The sequence below is a fragment of the Gallinula chloropus genome, assembly GCF_964237585.1.
Source record: "Gallinula chloropus genome assembly, chromosome: Z".
Taxonomy (NCBI): Eukaryota; Metazoa; Chordata; class Aves; order Gruiformes; family Rallidae; genus Gallinula; species Gallinula chloropus.
Genome location: NC_140089.1, coordinates 79,002,053 through 79,024,732, shown reverse-complemented (window position 1 = coordinate 79,024,732; position 22,680 = coordinate 79,002,053). Strand labels below are relative to the sequence as shown.

The 22,680-nt window shown below is 44.4% G+C and overlaps 1 protein-coding gene across 1 annotated transcript in view; it reads left to right on the top strand.

Moving 5' to 3' along the window:
• LOC311203314 (protein unc-13 homolog B-like) overlaps positions 1 to 22,415 on the top strand; it is a gene marked incomplete at its 5' end in the record, with an annotated part of 223,193 nt that extends 200,778 nt beyond the window's left edge. The window contains 7 exons of the mRNA XM_084277973.1: positions 1,223 to 1,346; positions 8,909 to 8,965; positions 13,676 to 13,756; positions 14,145 to 14,292; positions 19,552 to 19,644; positions 20,784 to 20,943; positions 22,063 to 22,415. Of these exons, the coding sequence (XP_084134099.1) occupies positions 1,223 to 1,346; positions 8,909 to 8,965; positions 13,676 to 13,756; positions 14,145 to 14,292; positions 19,552 to 19,644; positions 20,784 to 20,943; positions 22,063 to 22,348 (949 nt within the window). The 3' untranslated portion in view covers positions 22,349 to 22,415. The remainder of the gene's footprint in view (positions 1 to 1,222; positions 1,347 to 8,908; positions 8,966 to 13,675; positions 13,757 to 14,144; positions 14,293 to 19,551; positions 19,645 to 20,783; positions 20,944 to 22,062) is intronic.
• Positions 22,416 to 22,680: the final 265 nt, after the last annotated feature.

Here is a 22,680-nt window from a genome sequence, read left to right as displayed (position 1 = left end):
CGCTTTTTATTTTGGAAGGGGTGTCCAGCAGTTGTCATAATAAATACTGCTAGAGATTGAAGCTTTAAAGGTTAAAAATACAGTTTATTTTGTTGCTCTTTGTATTGATTGTCCGACCATGTGGTAAGTGACTCTCCAAAACAATCATTACATTTAGGAGCCCTCTCATTTGAGCATTTTACCTGCATGCCTTCATGAATTTTGAGAAGCCACCTTTCTTTGTATCACTGGGAACTTGGTATGCTGCAGGCTTTTTGTCCAGCTGTGGAGCAAGTGAATTTAATCATGCCTGGATTATTTTGTTTACTCCTTTACAGAGGGAGAGCCTTCCTCAATACTTCCCTCACCCTACCATCAGTCTTCTCCCTGTTTCAGTTGCATTTGCTGTCTAACCAGCTATGGGAAGAAAGGAGATTTGGGAAAAGATGTTACACAATGTAGAAGAGTCATCCATCACATGCGCCCTGCTGCTGGCTGCAGAGTTCCTGCTTTGTAGCTCTCCCAGTGTGATCAGTAAATGCCAAAGTCCAACAACCATTTTGAAGAAGAATGTAAAATTTCTCAGCCTTTTTGGTAGCCTGTAAGATAATAAAGGAGGAATAAATAGGGAGATAAAGCAGAACTTCTTTATATGTAAAGGGTAATAAACATAAGGCATGTGATTGGTGGTGAATGCAATTGCAACAAAATATGGAAAATTTCCAAGAAATGCTTTGAGGTGGTTATAAAGATGGAAGATTTAGAGACTTCAGTAACTGTCAGAAGTGGTACAAGAACTTCTGCATAACAGTCTGGGAAGTATTCATTTAGGTATTTAACAAAAATAATTATTGAAATTTAAAACCTATTGCTCTATATTTGCAATGTTTCCCTTTATACTCTCTAAACCTGATACCTCAGGAAGTGTCTTTGTAAAGGGAACCAGTTCAATGGTACCTGCTCTTATTTGGACAATTCTCAACTACCATAATGTCGTGATGACCTTCTGTAATACCCAGGTCAGTAAATAGAAATTACTGAGATTGGAAATGTCAACAATTCATTTTGGCCAAATGTCCTTAGTGCTAGAACTCTGAGGGTGAAGACAGGCTATGCTTTATGAAAAGGGAAGATGTTTGGTATGACAGGCTGCTTTGGATGGGGCACTGATTCTCCCATACACATCGTTTTCCTTGCAAATTGCATTCTTTGAACATAATTGGTTCCTGCTCTCTCCCTGCAGCCTGACACTGTTTGCGACTGTGTGTGAGAAGACAGTGTTGAAACGGGTGCTGAAGGAGCTCTGGAGGGTGGTAATGAATACCATGGAGAAGCTGATTGTGCTGCCTCCTCTTACAGACCATACGGTAAAGCATTTTCTCTTTCCTGACTCATAGCAGAAAGTGTTGCCTTTGCCTGTGTAACTCTTCTCCTTGACCTGATGAGTCATCTGTCCAGGTAAATTTGCATGTAGCTTGCTCAAGAATGGAAAAAATCTGTCTGCAACCTCGTAAAGTAAAAGAGCAGCTCTATTTATAGTAGGGTTGCGAGATACAGAGCACGCTCTGGAAAAGAAAAACAATTCAAAGTCCACATTCCAAAAGGAGATGTCGTCAAGTGTATTAAATCTCATCAATTAGGGATTTGCATCCTTTAGAGAGCTGTGTGTGTGGGATTGTCACGCAGTTAGTGCTGTCTTCCTGGCATTGGATCAACACCTGTACCACTTTTGCCTGACTGTTGTCATCTGTTAGCCAGGTGTCTCTCTGTATAGATGTGTTTAATTTGGGCTTGCTTTTTAATGGCACCACCCCATTTTATCTCCTAGAACCCTTAACATCAGTATGGGCTGGCATGATTTCTGTGTCTCTGTGGAGTTGGAAGCATGTCCAGATAGTTTGCCTTCAAAGGCAGTATTTTATATAATTGTTCAGCTGTGTGGACCTGCTGGATAAATGTGTGTCATGAATGTAGTGATGGTCTTAACAATGGGAGATTAACTTCTTCCTGAGTTTTGAGAAACCATGGAAACGGATTGAGTGCCAGTCATGCATGCCCAGCTGCTCTGGGGGGGTGACACTCAGTTGGAAGCAGTGTGAAGTTTGGGCTATAACATCCTTGTTTGGAGACAATCCAGAACTTCTTTTCATCTCTGTGTCGGGGTAAAATTGTGGCCTCTGGCTAATTTATTTTTTTCCTGATAGTGGGTAGAACAATAACAGTTTTCACTATTCAGTTGTCAACGTATTTTGAGTAGACTTTGTGGGTTGCAGTGTCTAGAGAAGTGATACAAACCTGCATCTTGCACTGGGTGTTTCTTTCTCTGAGAGGGAGGGCATTTGCCTCTACGCTTCTTGGTTACAACTTTAAACAAAACTGCTCAGATGCAGTGTGCTGTCATACCTACCAAGCATAAAATTAGCTTGAGGTGTAAATTTGGTAGAGACTGCTTGCTCTGAGTCGGATTTGGAGTAATCTTTTCTGCTTGCCTTTTTAATTTATAAAGGAGAAAAAAAAATCTGTGTTTAAGAGGATGAAATTTCTTTCTCTCGGTTGAATTGCTTTAAAAAGGAGTCTTTGGAGACAGGTGCTAATATCATCATGTAAGAGCAGTGTTAGCATGACCCCTTCAGAATGGAAGCAGTGAGATCAAGGGCCTCGGAGAGAGCCAGGGAGGAGGTACTTGAGCTTTTATACTTCCTAGTTTTGAATTTTAAAGGTGGAGTAGGAGAGTGACTCAGTACTTGTATCATGAGGAAGGCAGTAGATGTAATCAGCTGATTCTTTCGACCTGCAAGGTGTTCCTCTAAGCCACTTGGAGGTTTGTTGTTCCTTTTTTTTTTCTTTACAAAGAGTTTTCTTGTTGCCATCACTTCAGTTTCAAATTGAGAAGCTCTTTCTGCATAATGAAGAACATCTTCAGCCTTCTGAGATAACGCAGAATGTTCATAGCTGGATTTTTAGCTGTGTGATCAATTGTATCATAGCAAGGAGGCTGAACTAGTCCAAACTGGAAAAGAGTTGCTGTTTCAGAAAGTTGGCTGTGAACAATGCCTTGTCTGCTGTCCTTGAGCTGGGAACCTGTGGCCAGGCTAGATGGGCTACAGGACCATCCTTCCACTATCCCCTGGGACATAGTGATTTATTCTGTCACCACCAGATTTTCATTGCCCCAGTAGTAAAGGGTGTCAGGGAAAGGCAAGGCAAAACTCAGGGTTGGTGGCATGGGCAGAAGCAGTACTTTCTCTTTGCTGTTCTGCTTTTCTGCCAGGCACCTCTTATCTCATTTTGCTTTCTCTTAAAAGAAAGCACATCAGACTCAGAAATAGCCCCAGGTGCTGGAACTCACTGTCCTCCCTGCCATCAGCAGTAGAAAGCCCAAGTGCTACCTCTGCACATTTGAGTGACTGCAGAAGGAGGGTTTCCCTCTTAAAGCTCCCTGCAGCCCTTCAGAAGTAGCTGTTATGCATGTCCCTTTTATGCCATATTTTCTCTCTTGTCAACTTGCTAGAGGTGCAGAAGTGGTTTTGATGGTGGTCATGGAAAATATACTCAGGTAGAAGGTTCTCAGCATGCTGCAGGATGTCTCACTTGTTGCTTTCCACAACCCCGTTGTTCTTCAGACCCATATATTCCACTTAAATTAGCTCATGCTGTATTATACAGAAAAGAAAATCTGAGCTCTGCTTTTCAATTCTGTGCTGCTCTTGGAAGACTTTTTGTAGGGTGGGGCTCAGGTGAGAAATCAGTCAGCTCCTGCCCCTGAATGATGTGATGCACACAGAGGAGTTTCCCCCCCTCCGACCACCCAAGCTGCCAGTACCCAAGTGCCTTTTGAGATGACTGGTTTCTGTTTCTCTGAGCGCTGACTGCCCATGGGTGGTGAAATCAGTAGGGACTTGATCTCCAGTAACTCACTGAGTGGTTCACACATCGCTTGTTTTAAGTAAAGACCAACATTTAATGAAACAACCTCTGTCTTGGATGGGTGGATGTGCAAACACAGCTCTCTAGGAATCCTTATTTCGGGGTTCAGCACACAGCTCTTGGGCATATTAATGGATCAGTCATGCATTTCTTTCTTCCTCACTGCTTAGGACAAAACTATAGCGTGCCATCACTGACTAGTCAGGTAAGTGAAGAGTTGCTTAATTTACAGGCAGATGATTCCTCTGAAGCCTCTCCTTTTATTTACTTCACATGCTGCACTGCAGCCATTCACGCGAGGCTCCGCTTCTGCCTGCTCCTGCTGTGCTTTTTTCCTACTCCTCAGACTTCACTAAATGAGAACAGGGTCCAGGATAGGAACAAAAATGTCTTTAAGCTGCAGGCAGGTTTTACACGTAACCTCCAGACTGGCTGTTCTCTAGGCTCGTCCTCAAGCAGCGCCACGCCAGAGCTATTTCCTGGTGGAGAAGCAAGTGGTTTTAAGAGGTTTTCTGAAGCACTTTTAGACTTGTGTTAGTTTAATTGAATCCTCTCCCTCGTGCTAGCTGGGAGCAAAAAAGTCCAAGGCTGCCTCTGTGTTGAGGAGGAAAACCTTTCTTAGCCTCAAATGAAACATGTGCCCAGATCTCTGTACTGACGCATAATTATTTTCCCTTTTTTATCAAAATTTTCCAGCCTATTTTCTCTGTGTTTAATAATACACTGGAACAACTGAAAAATAGGCTTGTTTTCAATGGGCAGTACGAAATGTGATGATAAAGGTTTTAAAATTAACTTAAATGATCAGATCTCATTGTTATTGAATGTAAAATCTGGTAAAGGAATGTACAATGCCAGATAAAACTTCCTTGCACTGGTATGTCTCAGAAAAATAAGCATGAGCAATAACACATTTTCCAAAAAAAGGACTGGAATTCAAAAACTTGTGGCAGGGTTTTGTTTCCTAACTTTGTTAATTGAGCAATAGGTCAGCAAAGCTGTGAGAGCCTGAGCCTCTTGGGATATAAATCAGTGCAGTTCTGTTGGCTTCTAGCAATTAGGCTTTGGTCAGCTGATGATCCTTCTCTGAAGGTTTTCATTGGGGGGATGGAACCCCAAAGAGTAAGACTATTAATAAGGAATATAAAGTCATTGTGTTGTGGATTATAGATGTATTTCATGTTTCCAAAAAGGGTAGGAAGGTAAAACTAATTTCATGAGAAGAACCAGGAAAATCAGCACTAAGGTCTGTCCCCTCTCCAGCTAAGTTTCCCCCAGCGCTGGGCAGAAACGATTCATAATAAGGACTTAATGTCTCCCAATTGAAAATGTCCATTCCTGCTGTTTTAATAGATTCTGTCATGGGCAGCTTTTCTCAAAATTACCTTGCATTTAAGTTTAGTTGTTTTCATTCCATAGAGGTGCATCTGGAATGAGTGCTGTCTGTAGAGCTTTGTGATATATTTTCCATGAATAAATAACTTTTTTGAGGAGGTGTAGCATCTTGTTTACAAGATGCCATTTGGTGGAGGAAGGAGCTGTCCAGATTTTCGTTAGATGTTACCAGCATTGATGACAAACTCAATGCAACAGTAAAATAACTTCTCCTTGCAGACACATTGACAGAGATTGGCACTGATTGATGAGGATTTTCTTAGTGGGCACGGACCGAGGAGTAATCTGAGCAGCTTTGTTCCTCGAAGCGTATTAAGTCGCTGTGTATTGCTCAGTGTTAATGACCTGCCCTCCCTAGAAGCCTGCAGCAGGGAGACTACGTGTCCAGGCTCATTAATGTTGTTCAAATATATTTGTGTGTGTATATATATATTAAAAAAAAAAAAAAAAGTGTCCTATAAGGGTTGAAAATACAGAATAAAGAAATCATAGAATCCTGGAGTGGTTTTGGTTGGAAGAGACATTAAAGATCATTTAGTTCCACACACACCCTCCCTGCCATGGGCAGGGACACCCTCTACCAGACCAGGTTGCCTAAACCCCCATCCAGCCTGGCCTTGAACCCTGCCAGGGAGGGGGCAGCCACAGGTTCTCTGGGCAGCCTGTGCCAGGGCCTCACCACCCTCACAGGGAAGAATGTTATGCCTAGTATCTAATCTTCTTCAACTTAAAGCCATTACCCATTATCCTGCCACTAAATCACAGAGCCACAGAACTGTAGGTGCTGGAAGGGATGTTCAGAGACCATTGAGTCCAAATCCCCTGCCAAAGCAGGTTCCCCAGGACAAGTCGCACAGGGAGGTGTCCAGACAGGTCTTGAATCTCTCCAGAGAAGGAGACTCCACACCCCCCTGGGCAGCCTGTCCCAGGGCTCTGTCACCCTCACTGGGAAGAAGTCCTTCTGCATATTGGTGTGGAACTTCCTGTGCTCCAACTTGAGGCCATTGCCCCTTGTCCTGTCCCCACACACCACTGAGAAGAGGCTGCCCATTTCCCTCTGTCCCACACTTCAGATATTGATAAACATTGATCAGATCCCCTCTCAGTCTCTTGTCTCAAAGCTGAACAGCCCCAGCACACTCAGCCTTTCCTCATAGGGGAGATGGCCCAGTCCTTTAATCATCTCTGTAGCCCTCCACTGGACTCTTTCCAGGAGATCCCCATTCCTGCTAGTGTGCTTTGAGACTGCTCACTTAACTGTTTCAAACTTCAGGTTATAAAAATCTTCTGGGTTTATTTCTGCTTGATCGACAGGCATATTTATAACCAATCATACAGAACAGCAGGCGCATCTGTTGGGTACCAGATCTCTCGCTGAAGCTGTGTCCTTTGGTGGATTATTTGGTGTGCCCCACAGAGAAATCTCTGTGTTGCTGCTGGTGTGCAGTCATGCTCAACTTCACTCACTGGAAATGCTGCAGATTTTGTACTCTGATACCAGTTTAGAGACTTGTACTCTAATGCTCCCCATTAGATACTGCACCAAGTGAAGCTCCTAATCTCATTTCAGAACTTTTTTTCATGGTGCATTGTCCTTGCCTGCACTTCTCCCATCCCACCTTTCAGTTGTGAATTTAATCATTTATAAAGAGCTTCTGTTTAGCTACAAAGTCAATAATGTTCATTGGGTATTGATTTGTATTCAACAAACATAAAAGGCTGAGGAACAGTGAGGGTTAGGTGATGGGTACAGATGGAGCAAATCAAGAGGTTGTCTGTGATTTCAGGTCACAAAGTCTTTCAGCTTGAAAAAATTTCTGAAGCTGGCAAAACTAAAGAAGTGTCTCATCTAGAAATTCCCTTCTGGACCATTGTTGTAATGGGCAGAGTGGCCAGTGTCCCTAGAGCATGTCTCAGTCTTTCTGGTGTTAAGGCTGTAGTTGGGTTTGCCTGTAACTTCTGTAAAAGGGTCCCTGCCACCTCTAGCAGCTGGTATAAAGACACTGCTTGCTTTTTATTTCCTGAGAGGAACCTGTGATGAGGTCTGATGTTAACTTTAACCCAAGAAAAAAAAGCATGATTTATGCAATGGTCTTTGCAGTAGAGCCCAGTTCCAAGTCTCCTCTGCAAAAGCATGTGTGAAATGGCTCCTGCTCACACAGTACTGACTTAAAAGGCACCAAACAAATACTTAAGATGACATTAAAGAAAACAGAGTGGAAAAGGCAGGGGCAAAGTGTGCTATAACCATTTTGGGTTTACTTCTTGCTTTGTTACAGTTTGAGAGATTTTGGGGTGGGAAGTGGTCAGGGCCGTTGTGCTTCATTAAGTATGAGGGTGAAAGACTGTTGAGAAGGGGTAGTAAAGGAGAAGGAAGGAGACCTGTGGAAAGGATGATAGGAGACTACTGGGGAAATGTGGTCCTCATGGAGCCAGCAGTCTCCAAGTAAGATGATCTTCATCTTCTCCCAAGTGCTTTCCTGAGCAAAAAGACCTTACTGGAAATAGTCACCCAACAGTGTCAGTCCCTGGAAACTGATTTCAGACATTCAGTGGGGACATCCCGCAGGCATCCTCTTAACACCAGCCCCTCCTGACCAGTTACACTGAGGATGGCCAAAGGTCTTCTTGGAGATGAACTCCTGACATATCTAAGGCATTTCTTAGGGTGGAGGTTTAATTAAGGAAGAGGGGTCACCCATAGTATTGTCATGGTCCTAAAGCCCGACTCTGACTAGCCTAAGAGGGTTGAAGTGGAGGGCAAAGATTTATAATGTGACGGATGCACAATTCACAGCCAGGATTACAGAAGGCTGAGGTTTTATTTCAAGCAGAGTAATAGGCTGTTGTGACTTTCTTATGGAAAAAAAAGGAAGATTAGATGAACGAAAAGGAGCAAAGTGGAAGAAAATAAATTCCAGCACACCTCATAAAGCATCTCTGGGAGAAGAGGCTGGAGAATTGGTAGCATTTGGCTTTCTTATGAAATTCCGGGCTTAGCTCCACAGGCAAAAGGAATATTACACAATAGAAATGCTGTGTTGGGGCAAATAATAATGCCTTGGTTGTAACTATTACAGAGATAATAGTCACTGGACATCATTTGCTGATCTCACACCTGAAAACTGCTCAGATCCAGTTTTGTGTCTGACCTGACGTATGCTTATCCCCACCATGCTGACTGGGCTTATTTCTACAGAGAGATTGTCTTCGGTTGTGTGATGTCTGCTTTGGCCAGTCTGATGTGTATTTAGACTTGAAATCAGGAGACATTTGAGATGAAGCCAGTGCACTGCCTTCACCCCCAGCCTGTGCAATCAATCTGAAAGCAAATCCTGTTTGAATGGGTGTCTGCTGTAAGCAGGAGTGAACTAGTTAGCAGATTATTATTGTCTAAAATAGCTCTTCATAGGGTATCTACGGAAATGCCAGGTTTTGCACTAGGTAATAAACTGGCACCGAGTCAAGGTGTTGTGACTGGCCTTGGGGTGGTTATATAAAGTTCTAGCTGTGAACTGACTTGACTTGCTCAAAGGAGACACATGCAGGTTTTTTTTGTAATCCCTTTCCCCCCCTCCTTTCTTCTCTTAACTTCTTGCAATCGTAGGGCACACAGCTGATTTTCAGTGCTGCTAAGGAACTTGGACACTTGTCAAAGTTGAAGGTATTGTTTTGCATGGCTTGTGTTAATGTCTAGTGTGTCTGTAAGCATGGTAGTAGCATGTAGCATGTCTTGTGCTTCCAGTGGTTTTTTGATGGATGCAATTGTAGATACATGCTTCTAAATGCGTTAAATGTGCTTTTAAGTGCATTCTGCTAACATTAGTATTGTGTTTAAATTAGCTGTTGAATGTTATAATGGGTTTGATCATCAAACTAGCTACTTCTGTTGATAGAGTGATCAGTTTGGTATATCAATTTAAAAATAACAAAGCAGAGATCTCAATATCTGGCCAGTTCTTCTGTATCCCCCTGCATAAAAAGGAGTCCCTTATGTGATCCTGATAATGAGATATCAGTTGGAAAGATAAACTGAGCTAGTTATTGATGAATTATATGAACTGTTACAAAAATAACTGTTGCTTATGGAAGAGAGCCTGTGTCTGTAAATTCCTTCTGCGTGGGCTCTCTTTACAGGCAAGCTGGCATTTAGCATGAAGGCTATGTTGACGTGTTTTGACAGTGCATGACGTGACAGTGCATGACATGAGCATTACTAAGTGCACGCCACCTCAGCATAAGCCAATCAGGTGTTAATTCACGGGTCATGATGAGAATGGTATGAAAATAGTGATGCCTCACAGCGTTCAGAGTGCCCTGTGCTGTGCTCTGACTTGTGCTGCAAAGCAGGTAGTGTGCAAGAGGGGGTCTAAACCTGAAGCGTCATGGTGCACATGTTGTGCTGCAAGGAAGATGGAGCAGAATGTGAACTCAGTCTTGGAGCATCATCAGGGAAATTAGGGCATTCATCTAAGTGATTCGCATTCGTGCCATCCCTCCTTCCCTTTTTTCTTCTTTTTTTTGCCTTGCACACTTATTACAGCTGTCTTCAATATTTCCCTCACCCAGCAGCCACGTTTTACATATACATGTTTATGCCCCCTAAGGGCAGCACACAATCCATTTAAAGTAATGCTGATTGGCAATCCCAGTAAGTGATCTGGTCGTCCAGGTGTGTCATGAGATGTACAGGCTTCTCTCCAGCTGCATTTTGAGGATGTTACCCAGCAGTTAACAGTGAGGTAACGTATACCTTTGAGTGTTGTTCCCCAGAAGAATAGCTGTCACTTGTGCTGGGGGGACGGCCCTGTGGCCTCCCACAGCCGTGCTGTCCTGCAGTGATGTGGTGGCTGCTGAGGGTTGTGCTACCTCCACTGTCTCCTGTGCTTACAATGAAAAGGGAGAGAGGAGCTGTGGACCCACTGTGGGAGAGCGGGCTCTGGGCTGCAGCCTCCGAATGTGACTCCCTTTTCCTGTGACTATCTCCTTCCCCTTTCAAAAACAGCTGCAAGAACCCAGGGTTTGGAGGGAGAGAAGGCATCCCTGCCCTCTACCTGCCCTCCCAGTGTCACATGGGAAGAGCTCTGAATCTGCTCTGTTTCTCCCCCCAGACCACAAGGACAAATTGGTGCAGAGACAGTGGCTCACCCACCTTCTGGGGCACAGCCAGTGACGTCCACTGTTACCTTCTGCTTCTTCCTTACTTTCTCATTAGTGGAATTTCTTAAATACCTGCAAGGTGCCTTTTGCCAGGAGCGAGTTGGAAGCTTTGCCTGTTCCAATTCACGCTGGCCAGATGAAGTCTGTCCCTCAGCAGAAGCCTGTCTTCATTTCAGTCACTGTAAAGCTTAACTTTGGTAACTCTGGACTGCATTTTTAGAAATGCATGCAGTCATGTAAAAATCAAGCGAGCCTGGGTGCGTGTTCAAGCCTTTATTTGCATATCCACATATAGTACTGCAGCAGCACAGGTACAAGGGATTTTATACGTGGCAAGGGAGCGGTATGCAAGTGTGAAAGCACTCTGCCACCTGAATTCTGGAGACCTTTTGTTCAGCCAGATGGTGTGAACACTGTGGCCAAAACTTTCCAGAAAAGTATAGGTGTTACAAGAGTGTAAATTGTTTGGGTCTCTCTAAGCATCATGGATTTTTTTATTTTATTTTTGTCCTTTTTGTTTTTACAGGCACATGTAAGCTAGCAGGGAAGGCATGAGTAAATGGCTCTTCAGAGCCCCTCTCCTGTGCATTTTGCAGTTTCACTAAAAGCCTGGGAAAATTATGAGGTGGATTTAAAGCTTTATTTGTCTTAAATAGAACAGGGGGAGCAGGGCCCCAGTGAATCAGATAACTCAGCTGAAAACAGAGACTGACAGACCTGACAAGCACAGGCTCTCCTCCTGGTGACAAATCAATTTCACAGTGTATTTTAAAATGCTCAGAAAACCAACCATAAAACTGGCACCTTGGTGCCACATATCTACCTCCCATATATTATCAAACTCTTTCCACTCAGTTTGCCCAGTAGCCAGCAGCTGGAGCAGGGAGCAGCAGCCTCCTCTCCCTCACACTGCCCTTGGGGTAGGCAGCTGAGCTCTGATCACGGAGATGCTTCTGAGAGTACCTGTGGGGAATACAAGGATGAGTACAAGAGAGCAGGAAAATGATAATGATAATAATAATAGCTACTTCTGCCTGAAGTTGCATAATTATTTGACATTATTTGTGGTTTGCTGCTCACTGGCAATCTAGGAGATGCAGGGGAACACCCTGTGCTGTCCTTTACAGGAACAGTGTGGGATTTGCAGAGGGCAGATCTGCAGGGGAATGACAGTGGTGGGCTCCTCTGCGCGTAGGTGCAAGCATTACCAGTTACTGGTGTTACTGGGTTATTTTTACATCATGTCTTGTAGTAAGCAGTACTGGGAAACTCTTAGAAAGCAGTGACATGTTGCTGTGCAATGACACCATGGGCAGTGGCAGGGTGACCAGCTGGGACAGGGTAAACAAGCTTTTTAGGTGTTTAAGAGAAAAGTGGTTACTGCCTGATTTCTGCCGCGGTAGGAGGAATCTGGCAGGCACACCTAGAAAGTCATTTGAGCAGATGAGAAAGTCGCTCTGCCTCAGGGACACAGCTACCCTGACTAAATTGGCCGCTCTCCTGAACGTGTCCTTGGGCTCTGGCTGATTGTGCACTTAATCTGACTGTCAGAGAAAGAATGTTTTACCCTCTGTGTACTGAAGTGTGAAGCCGCATCATCTTCAATTGAATTACTCCTGAAGAAGAGGGAGGAGAGCTATTGCTGCCCTAAGGACAGCTTGTCCAACAGAAGGTGCTTTGCAGCCGATGGAGCACATAGCTTTGCAGACCAGGAGCAGCCTGCATGAGGGGAAGAGACAAGTTAACTCTAGTACTCACAAAAGCATGGTGGAAACTTATCTGAGCTCTTGCTGACTTGAGAGGCATCTTCTGTACAGTTTAATGCAGCACTACACAAAGCTGATAGGTGGACCATAGAATCATAGAACATCCTGAGCTGGAAGGGGACCCATAAGGATCCCCAAGCCCAACTCCTGGCTCCACACAGGACCAGCCAGGTCAGAGTGTGGGACTGAGCATTGTCCAGATGCTTCTTGAACTCAGCCAAGCTGGGTGCTCTGACCCCTTCCCTGGGGAGCCTGTTCCAGTGCCTGACCCCCTCTCAGTACAGAACCTCTTCCTAACATCCAACCTAAACCTCCCCTGTCACAGCTTCCTGCCGTTCCCTTGGGTTATGTCCCTGGTCACCAGTGATAGATGTCTGAAAGAAGCATGGCAAATGCTTGGTGCCTCAGCTGCAGTGAACCTTGTCTCCATCAGGCAGGAGATGGATCGTGGTGGATAACAAATGGGAACAGCACCGAGCAATGTGAATAATCACCAGGCTGTGAGATAGCCAGCAGGCTTATCAGTGTGAAATGTGCACATGATGCCACACACTAGGCATGCTTTACTCAAAGGCAATTCAGTGGACATGTCCACAGAGTAAAGTCTCTGTTATCAGAGGCTGTGCTGTGTTTAAAGTAGAAATAAGTAGCCTCTGCCTGATTTGCCTCCATCTTTTTCATGAATGCTCCAGCACCCAGGCTGCAGCCAGCTGGCCTGACCCTCCAGCAGCTCCAACAGTTACAGTGTGGGGCTTGTTTTCCCTGAGACCTTAACTAAGCATCAGGGAGAAAGACCTTAGCGAAATACCAAAGGATGACACGTCCTTGTAGTCAGGTAGGAGTCTAACAGGGATGCACTCCCAATGCAGGAAAGGGAATCCCTTCCCAGGGTAGTCGTGGTTCTTTGCTATGGTGGGTCTCAATGAGAACAACTTTTTCTCTTACCAAAGGAACGTGTTGCTTTTTTGTTTTTCTTCCTCTGCATCAATGTTGTGATGAATTAGTGACCTTTATAGATGGAAGAATTAAAAGACTATACAGACAATATTGAACAATGTTGCTCAATATGTAGTTCTCAGAATTCCTTGATTTAGGTCATGTTTTGAGAGATTTGCTGTGGTTGCCCTAGAATGACAGGGGTAGTAGCAGAGTCCTGTTTGGGCTTTCTAAGAGGCAAACTGTGATTTTTAAATTGTCACTTATCTCTGTCCAGTTCCTTTCCTTCTGTCTTCTCTGCCTGCAAGAAATGGAGAAAGTAGGTTTATTTTTCAAGTTAAGCTGTAATAAATGTCTATGAGAGACTCCATTAAACATTCTTTAAACAGCTGAACTAATGCTGTGGCCATGCAGCCACAACATGAATCCAGAGAAAGAGGGGTGATACTGGTGACTCCTCGTCCTTTAGCCACTGACAGCATGCTCATGTCAAGTATAATGGTTGTTTGCAGGATCACATGGTGAGAGAAGAAACTAGAAGTCTGACTCCAAAGCAGTGTGCTGTTTTGGATCTGGCACTGGATACAATCAAAGTAAGTGATTCCATAAGTGTCTCTGTCGTTCCCCTGCTCCATCCCCAAATAGCATTTGGGAGGATAGTGCCTGTCCCAATTCAGGACATGGAAGGAGTCAGCCACTGCTGTAGTGGTAAAGGCACGAAATGAGTGATACTGCCAAGGTTGTGGGATCAGGTGACTGGGACACACTGGGAGCCAGCATATTTATATTTAAGTGCTTTGGAAGAGGAAAGCCATGAGCAGTTCGTATCCATTTATCTAAGAGCTGAATTTCCAATACAGAAGCTGTTTTGTGAACTTTTCCCAGCTCTTATCCATCTGCACACCTTATAGCACAGAAATGTGGGTTGCTGGTTGCAATTCTTCCTTCCTCAGTAATTTTCCTGTTTCTTTTTGCTCTTAGCAATATTTCCATGCTGGTGGGAACGGTCTGAAGAAAACCTTCTTGGAGAAGAGTCCAGACCTGCAGTCGCTTCGATATGCTCTCTCTCTCTACACTCAGACCACAGACACTCTCATCAAAACCTTTGTCCAGACTCAGACAGCTCAGGGTAAGACTCTTTTGTGTTGCTGGCAAAGTTGAATGGAGCTATCTGCTCTGTTCGTAATTGCTCTGCCTTGTACTGCCAATTTGTAGAGTGCTTTTGGCAGCAGTATTTCTGGAAACGTGACAGTTCAGAGCTTTTGAAACTGGGAAGGAGGGAAAGGGGGCTATTTCCCACTCAACAACTACATTTTGAGAGAGCAGAAATATGTGAAACATAAGTTCTGGGGGGGTTGTGGTCTTGGGTGGGTTTTTTTTTTCTGCAATCCTCGTTTAACAGTCACGTTTCATGAATTAACGTGGGTAGGTGACTTAAAAGAAGTGAAACTCAAAGCTATTGTGCTGATACTGACGTGGTGGTGTGAGGGACCATTTCAGCAAGACACCACGTGTCACCTGTGTCACAGGCCAGCTGCCAGCAGCCCCGTGTAGGTCTGACCAGGACTGACTGACAGCAGTGTGGTGAGTCACGGAGCTACATGCTGCTGGTGAGGGGAAGAGGCTCTTAGGAGAGCAGTGACAGCGCTGTTTTGTCTGCAGCCAGCACAGGGTGTGTGTGAGATGGATGATTACAGATCACCACCACCTATTAGTAAGCTGCTGGGATGCGTCACTGGAGTTATTTGATAGCTCTCTGGGAAGGCACGATAGTGGTGCTTGTTCCATTGATTTGGAAGGGGTAGACAGTTAATTGTCTCTGTCTTTCATTGCTTTCCCCTACACATTTCCTGACTTCTGTACAGAATAATTTGGTCTAATTGCTGAAGTCCAATCCATGAATCTTACCAATCTCAGGAAGAAGGGATAGGTGCCATTAGAGGTTAGGTCCAAAGTGAAGCTGATGTTGGAAGTTTTCAGCCTGTTCTAACACAAGCCAAGGCATTGGGCTGCTACATCTCAGCAGCAAAAGTTGTACAACTCCATGGGGGTGTTTTTCTGCCACGTTTTGGTGTGGGGTCCTTTTTCCTTTAATCCTTCCAAGCCTGTGAGAGGTGGCGACTCCTCAGACTGTGCTAACTCTGTCAGCATACTGTCACACCTCGCTCTGAAATCAAGGGGAAAGCACTCTCCAGCTAACACACTTCTCCCTTGTGTGCAAACAAGACTGCTTGATAATGGCATTCCTCAGCCAGTGGAGAAAGTACTGAGAATTCTTGAGCAGAATGAGGTTTGTTTTCAAAGTTTTAAAGTAAAAGCTGAGTGTAGTTTTCAGGGACTGAATCACCCCTGCTTTTAGCAGCACGGTGTGTTCTTGCTTAAGGTGAAATATACTGCATTAAAACAGTGAAGTTAACAGAAGTGTCAGGATGTGCATTTGCTGGAATGGTCTGATAGCCATGTCCCAGCAGAGCAACGATGACATCCAGTGGCCAGACAGGTCAAAGACTGCTACATCCCCAAGGGAGCACAGGAATTGGCTGTTGCTATTAAGAGTTGTGCAAACATTTTATAGCTGGGAACTTGTGGGCACAGTGTTTTTTCAATCTTTACTGTTCTATGGCAGATGTTTCCCATTATATGTCCAGACCATGAATGGAAGCTAGTTTCTTATGTGGGTCCTATTATATTGTCATGATGAGCCAGGATTTATGGGTGTCTGCAACAGTGCTGTTCTATGCTCCATGCTAGTCAGGGGTGTTTAAATTTAGAGGAAGAAGATGCTCACTTGAAGTTGCAAAGTGGCAAATTCAAAGCTGATATGAGGAAGCAGCTTCAGGCAATTCATGATTTGACTACAAAACTCCGCTGAGGGTGCGTGTTTAGCAGATACACAAAGAGAACTGAGCATAATCTGAGAGCAGTGGGAATATACAGAGTTCCCAAAAAAGTATGTGTGTGTTGAGTGTTCTATTTTAGAAGCTGATGAAGAATTAAGTTCTAGTTTTAGGACACAAGATGCACTTATTACAAGGTCACTGATTATATATTAAAGCTGACTGATGACATTTCTTTTTGGCTCATTTGAGCCACTTTGAGACAGGTACTGGGCATGGTTGGGCCATTGAGCTGGTCCAAATCAGCATCTTTTATGCTAGGAGGCTTGAGACTCTTGGACCCTATTTAGGAAGCAAAAGGCTGTAGCTACATCACCTATATCTGTAGGAGGGAATATCTCTGAGGAAGGCATGATGTGCTCCTGGGATCGGGGCTAGACAAGGATGTTGCTTGCAGGCCCTTCTCAGTAGCCCCCGTTGGTAGATTGGTCTGGACACCTGCATATGTGCTGGTGGGACAGAAGTGGCAGCACCAGGGTTGGCAGCTGTCTTCTGCTCACCAGAGCTCTCTGACTGATGTTTGTATAAATCAGGCTCCCCGAAAGCCTCTGGGAGAAAACGGCTGCATGCAGAGCTCTTTAAATGCTTTAAATGTTTGGCTTGCTTCCTTCACTGCTCAACAGTTGCATCTTCCAGTGAGGTATCTATTGCACTTATTTTCCTACTGAGCAGGCTTCTGTGGCACTATGCTATTCAATGTTTGCCCTCCAAAACTGGCTCAGGACTTGCAGTTTAGTTAAGCCAGCACAAATTCTCATCCCACTTAAACCCAGGCAATCCCTTCCTTGCAGACAACCTTGCTCTCCAAAGCTTGTGATGGTGCAGAAGATCGAAGAGGATATTTTGTCTGATAAGAGCTAGAATATTTGTCCTGTATTTGTTTAAGTGACACTGCTAATTGGATTGTAATTCACACTCTTCTCTCTTTATCCTGCTTGCTTCTTGCCTTTTGAATTCATGTCGCAGTGCATGATGGGAAAGGTATTAGGTTTACGGCTAATGAGGACGTTCTTCCTGATAAGGGTATGTTCAAGACTAATGTTGTTACCATAACAACATTAGCCAGCTGCCTTGCTTTTGAAGTCATCTTGCCCATGCTCAGAAACCTTCTCCAGAGACCTGTTCCCTTTAGCTCCCTGTAGAAGTGAACTTTCACCGAATGCTTGCATCCCACGGATGGAGTCATGGGTTGTGTGGTGTAGAAGCCTGTACCTTGCCTGAGAGCCTGTCCCCCAGCTTGAGATTTACTCATGGGATATGAAAACTGTCTCAGAAGTGGCCTGTCTTTACCATGGGCTGTGTATTGCTGTTTCAAGTCTTGGACTTGCATGTGTATGGTCTACAATACATGGTAATGTCTGGTACGCACTCAAGGTTATGGCTGAGCTTGAAACATCTGGCTTGAAAGGGGGGGGGTTGCTAAAAGTCTGAGTGCTCAGGAGAGCTCCCAAAAATGAAGTCTTGTTGTGTTTCATCTCTTGGTTTATTTTCTGCTGTCCAAAGTTGTTTTGTTATCTTAGGTGAAGTACACTGTAACACGGTGCATGAGCTCAGTTCTGCAGTTTCACCTTCCACCACTGCAACGCCAGTGAGACTTTCATGTCAGAATTTAAATCTGCTCATTGGTAAATGTGCAGGCATGTGTATGCTGGATGGGATCAGAATAGTTTTCATTGGCCACCTACAGCGTATTTTTGTGTCTCAACATTTTTTCCAGTTAATGGAACAAGACTTTTGTATGAAGAGAGCGAAGGTAGAATAAAAAATTAAATCTAACTTTTGTCTCCCCCAAAGGTAATGGGAGATTCTGTGTGAAACATCAGTATCTCCTATACAGCCTACTAATTACACTGAAGATTAGTGAAACGGAAGGCCTGAGGGTTTGGAAGCTGATGCTTATGCAGATGTGGCCTGATAAAGTCATTACATACTGCTGGTAATCTTGTCTGTTCCCATAGAACAGTCCAATGGTACAAGTGACAGACCCGCAGTACCAGATGGGTCAGGTCAGTACCGAAGCTACCAGTGTTAAAGCTCCCTGTTGATACCCAGGGAAGGAGGAGCACTGCCCTTCTGAGCCAGGGGAAATCGGTGCATTCAAGATGATGTAAAATCTTACAGCAGAGAGGCTGTTTATTGTACTCAGGCCAGGACTGATAATCCACCCAAAGATAATGATTTGAGATTCTGTTTGCTCAGAAACTTCTGCTCACGCATTAACGTGGCTTTCTACTGCCTCCAGTTCTGCTGTGCCGTGTAATCCTCTTCAGAGGGTTGCACAGAGATGAGCTCCCAACCCATTGGTTTTTTAAACCTGTGTTTTTGCTGCCTGTGGACTGTTCTCCTGGAAGCTGACATGTTAGATCTCTGTCATCAAAATGTTTGTTTAATGAGATCCTCCAAGCTCCTTATCTCGAGTTTCAAACGCACCAATTCTCTCGCTTAGTAGTGTGTCTTAGCATCAAAATTGACAAAATAACCCTGCTGTTGGTAGGTACTTAATTACCCCGTAGGTGTCCCATTTACAACAGCATTGCTAATTGTCAACCTGAGATCAGACAGTTATCAAAGAGAAAGCAAAAAAATCAATCTCACTATCTCATAAAAGACTTAATTTTCATTTTGCAAAGCAGTCTTTTTCTGTAATTTACATGACATCTTGACTTTCCTCCCCAGAAAAATGTAATTTCCATATATTGCCTGATAATTATGATTAAAAGTTAGGAAGTTGAAAGCACCTTAATACAGGAATTGTAAGGTTCATGAGATCTTCTCCCTCTGTTACAACATGTTGCTTTTCCCTCTGTGAAGGTACATTTTGTTTTCTCGCTGACTAATTGATGAAGGGAAATAAGTTGCAAGTGCTTCTTCCTCATCATTTTTGGTGCACAGCAGTGAAGGGTTTCTTATTATCCTCCAAAGGGAAGCAGAAAGGCAGTCATGATGACCACCTGTATCTGATGTATAACTTGGAAAAAACTTCTTGGAGGGTGAGACTGCACTATGGCTTAGTGCAAATCACTAACATTTTGCCATTTTTCCCCTAAACTTCCTCTCTGGTGTGTTTTGTTGACTTTATTTTTGTCCTCCCTTCTTCCCTGAGCAGACAGGAATGCCGATGCCCACCACTGGAATGCCTGCATGTGCACACACCAGCTTGACAGGGATGTCTGAAAAATCCTTGCTCTCTGTGAGGGTCCACTGTTGAGCTTTAGGTCTATTAAGTTCCTTTAAAATTCTCACTAGTGTTCTCAACAGGATGCGATCTTGATGGTGCAGCACAAAGCCTGTTAGTGTTTATGCGTGTGGGGCATGCAAGCCTGATGTTGTTCTGCATTAACATTATTGGTGCTTACTGAGGAGCCAGCCATGGAAAGTGTACTGTGACAACACTGTATTGTCTTGCTGAGACCATGAACCACAGTTGGGTGCCAATAAACAGTAATCCATGTGTGCATGGGGGTGTGTGTGTTTCAATTTTCTTCCCACAGGCTCTGGTGTGGATGACCCCGTGGGTGAAGTGTCCATACAGATTGACTTGTATACCCACCCAGGGACCGGTGAACACAAGGTCACGGTGAAAGGTATGGCAGAGTTTGTGCTGCTGGCTCTGTAACGGCGTCGCGGCGTATTTCCAGCTGGCAGCCATTATATCTATCTGTCGGGTGGTGGGATGTGAATCCAGACTTGTTCTCTCTGCTTCGCATCAGGAACAGGCAGAGGCACAGCACAGGAGCCTGTCCCGACAGCGACATGGCAGAGTGTGCAGCCCGGTTGTTTGCTGGCAGTGACACACAAAGCAAACAAAAGTCAGATGATGGCTCTCACCAGGCGCCAGGGCTCAGCCCCTGCTGCAGAGAGCAGAGCAGCGTGACAGGCCGCTGTTGCGAAACGGCTCTGTGTACACCCAGAGCCAGGAAGGGTCCAGAAGTTCCTCTCCCCTGTCCTGATGGCCACGCTGGTCCCTGAAGGCAGCTCTGAAAATAACTGTAGCAGTGATTCATCCCAGGCTTCCTCTTCCTCCTTCGCCTCCTTTGCTCGAATACAGCATATTTAACTACTTTAATTTCCTCTGAAGATTTATACAAATGGCTGTTCAGGCCTCTCTTCTCTTGGCTAAATCTACACTGCAGTGCAAAACCCCGATTTCCAGTGCTTCAGTCTGTTCCCTGCAGTGACCTGAGAGAGAATGAGAGTTAAAGAGCTAATAATTCTGGGCTATGGAACCACCCACAGCTCTCAGGCTTTGTTTGTCTTATCTGCAGTCTCATTTTACTTTCCTGTAAGAGACCTTCATGTTGGCCCCCCAAATGCCTCTTCTTTTTCCTTTTTTTTTTTTAAATAACATTTTTCTTTCTCTCCCCTGTCACCCCACATGTACCGTAGAGGTGAGCACTGAACTGTCAGGGCAGCCTGCCCAGAGCTGCAGGAACACCTGGGTTTTTGAACTAAGTTTTGACTGTGTGCATAGGAAAAGCAAAGTGCTGTCCCAAGCATAAAATTCCCTTTACAGAACTGAAGCTACACAAAAAAAAACCCCAACAACCCATACCTTATCATTGCAAAAAGGTCATGTCTGTGTGTGTTGGGACACTGACAAGTTTTGGGTTGGATTTTGTCCCCTGAAAGAAGAAATTGAAAGCAGAGCAGAGTGGAAAGGTTCCCAGAGCAATGGGGGCAAGCGAGTTGTTACTGTAAAAGAGGTTGTGACTCTCTTTTCCAGTTGTGGCCGCCAACGACCTGAAGTGGCAAACGTCCAGCATGTTCCGCCCCTTCGTTGAAATCACCATGATTGGGCCCCATCAGAGCGACAAGAAGAGGAAGTTCACAACCAAGTCAAAGAGCAACAACTGGGCTCCAAAGTACAACGAAACCTTTCACTTGTAAGTGTGGAAATTAGCCCAGGGAGCTGATGGGGCACATGCAGAGTTACAGGCAGGGTTTTCTGGTGCCCAAAAGGGTATGTGAACCAGTAGGTTGGTGCCTTGGCAGGAAAAGCTGGGTTATGGGAGTCTTTGCTGTGGGTGGGATGTTGATGTCCTTTCCCTGAAACACAGTGTGTGTCCTGTCAGTACATTTTACTCTGCTCCATCATTTCAGTGAACTTTAGTTGAGCCTAAAAGTTTATCATGTGTTTGTAGTTCTTTTAATATGTGGGTTTTATCTGAACTTGACCTGTGGGACATGCTTCCAGAACTTGTTTCCAAGGCTACTGCCCTCAGAATTGGTAGTAAGCTGCACTGCTAAAATTGCAGTCCTCCTCAGCACCGAGTATTGATCTCTTCTTATTTGGCTTTTGTTATTACAAAGGCACCTTCCTTCTTGGAAGGCTCAACAAAGGGAGCTACAGACTAGGGCTCACCCAGCTGTAGGCTGAGAATAAAAGGAGGAGAAAAGAGATGACCAGTAAAAGACTGTAAACATATCAAGGGAGGGGGGCTATCCATATAATTTTTCTTTGATGTGAGGAAAGGCAAGATTCCTCTAAGTAAAGGGATTTTTGTCCCTTTTTTAAAAATTCTTTTAGTTTTAGAAGCATCAGAAAGGCTGGGGATGTACTTTTATTAGCTTTTGCTTTAATAGAAGGTTCTGAATCTGTAACAAAGACTTCATCTAATTATAATATTAATTACTGAAATGAAGCAACTCTGGAGAGAAGCAGAAATCTTTAATGCCATGTGAGCTGAAAATCTATTAGCATGGCTTTAATGTTCTCTGCTCCTCTCATTTCATATTTTCACACATACACACGTGCAAAGGCAACTTGGTAAGTGTTGTTTGGGGTTTTTTTTTAAGTAGCCAGGTTGTCCTTATATTAGCTGTACATCAAGCAAAGAAGCCTGTATTTTTACTTCTCCCTCTCTGACCAGGGTTTTCTGTAGAAAGGAGTTCTCTGTGTTTCATTTAAGCACTCAAGTCAGCTTCTGAGTCCTTCTATTTCTCAGAGGAATTCGATCTATAGACTCTGACAAACTGTGAGCAAACCTCTGTGTGTTTTTCAGCATCCTGGGGAACGAAGACGGGCCCGACGCCTACGAGCTGCAGGTCTGCGTGAAGGACTACTGCTTTGCTCGGGAGGACCGGGTGCTGGGGATAGCAGTGATGCAGCTCAGAGACATAGCAGACAAAGGCAGCTGTGCCTGCTGGTGCCCCCTGGGGCGCAAGATCCACATGGATGAGACTGGACTTACAGTCCTAAGGATTCTCTCTCAAAGAACCAATGACGAAGTTGCCAGGGAGTTTGTGAAGTTGAAATCTGAGTCCCGCTCCACGGAGGAGGGCACCTGAGCTGAGCTGTGTGATGTTCCCCTTTCTCTTCTGCCTTGTGCCAATATGTGCAAGTGTTCAACAATACTCTCTCATTAATTACAGAAAGTTTTTTTTCATGTTGTCTTTGTCAGCTCCGATAGCGCACGTGTGCTGTAGAGGAAACAAATCCATCAATCTGATGTGAGTTTTATTTATTTTTTAGTAGCTGGGTAAGACACCATAGAGAATGAGACAATCTCTTATTTAAGATGCAAATTCTGCTTTGTGTACATAAATTATTTTATATTGGAGGCTGGGTACGCTGGGTTTTGTTGATATGCAGCACTGTGATTTTACCCTCCGAAGTTGGC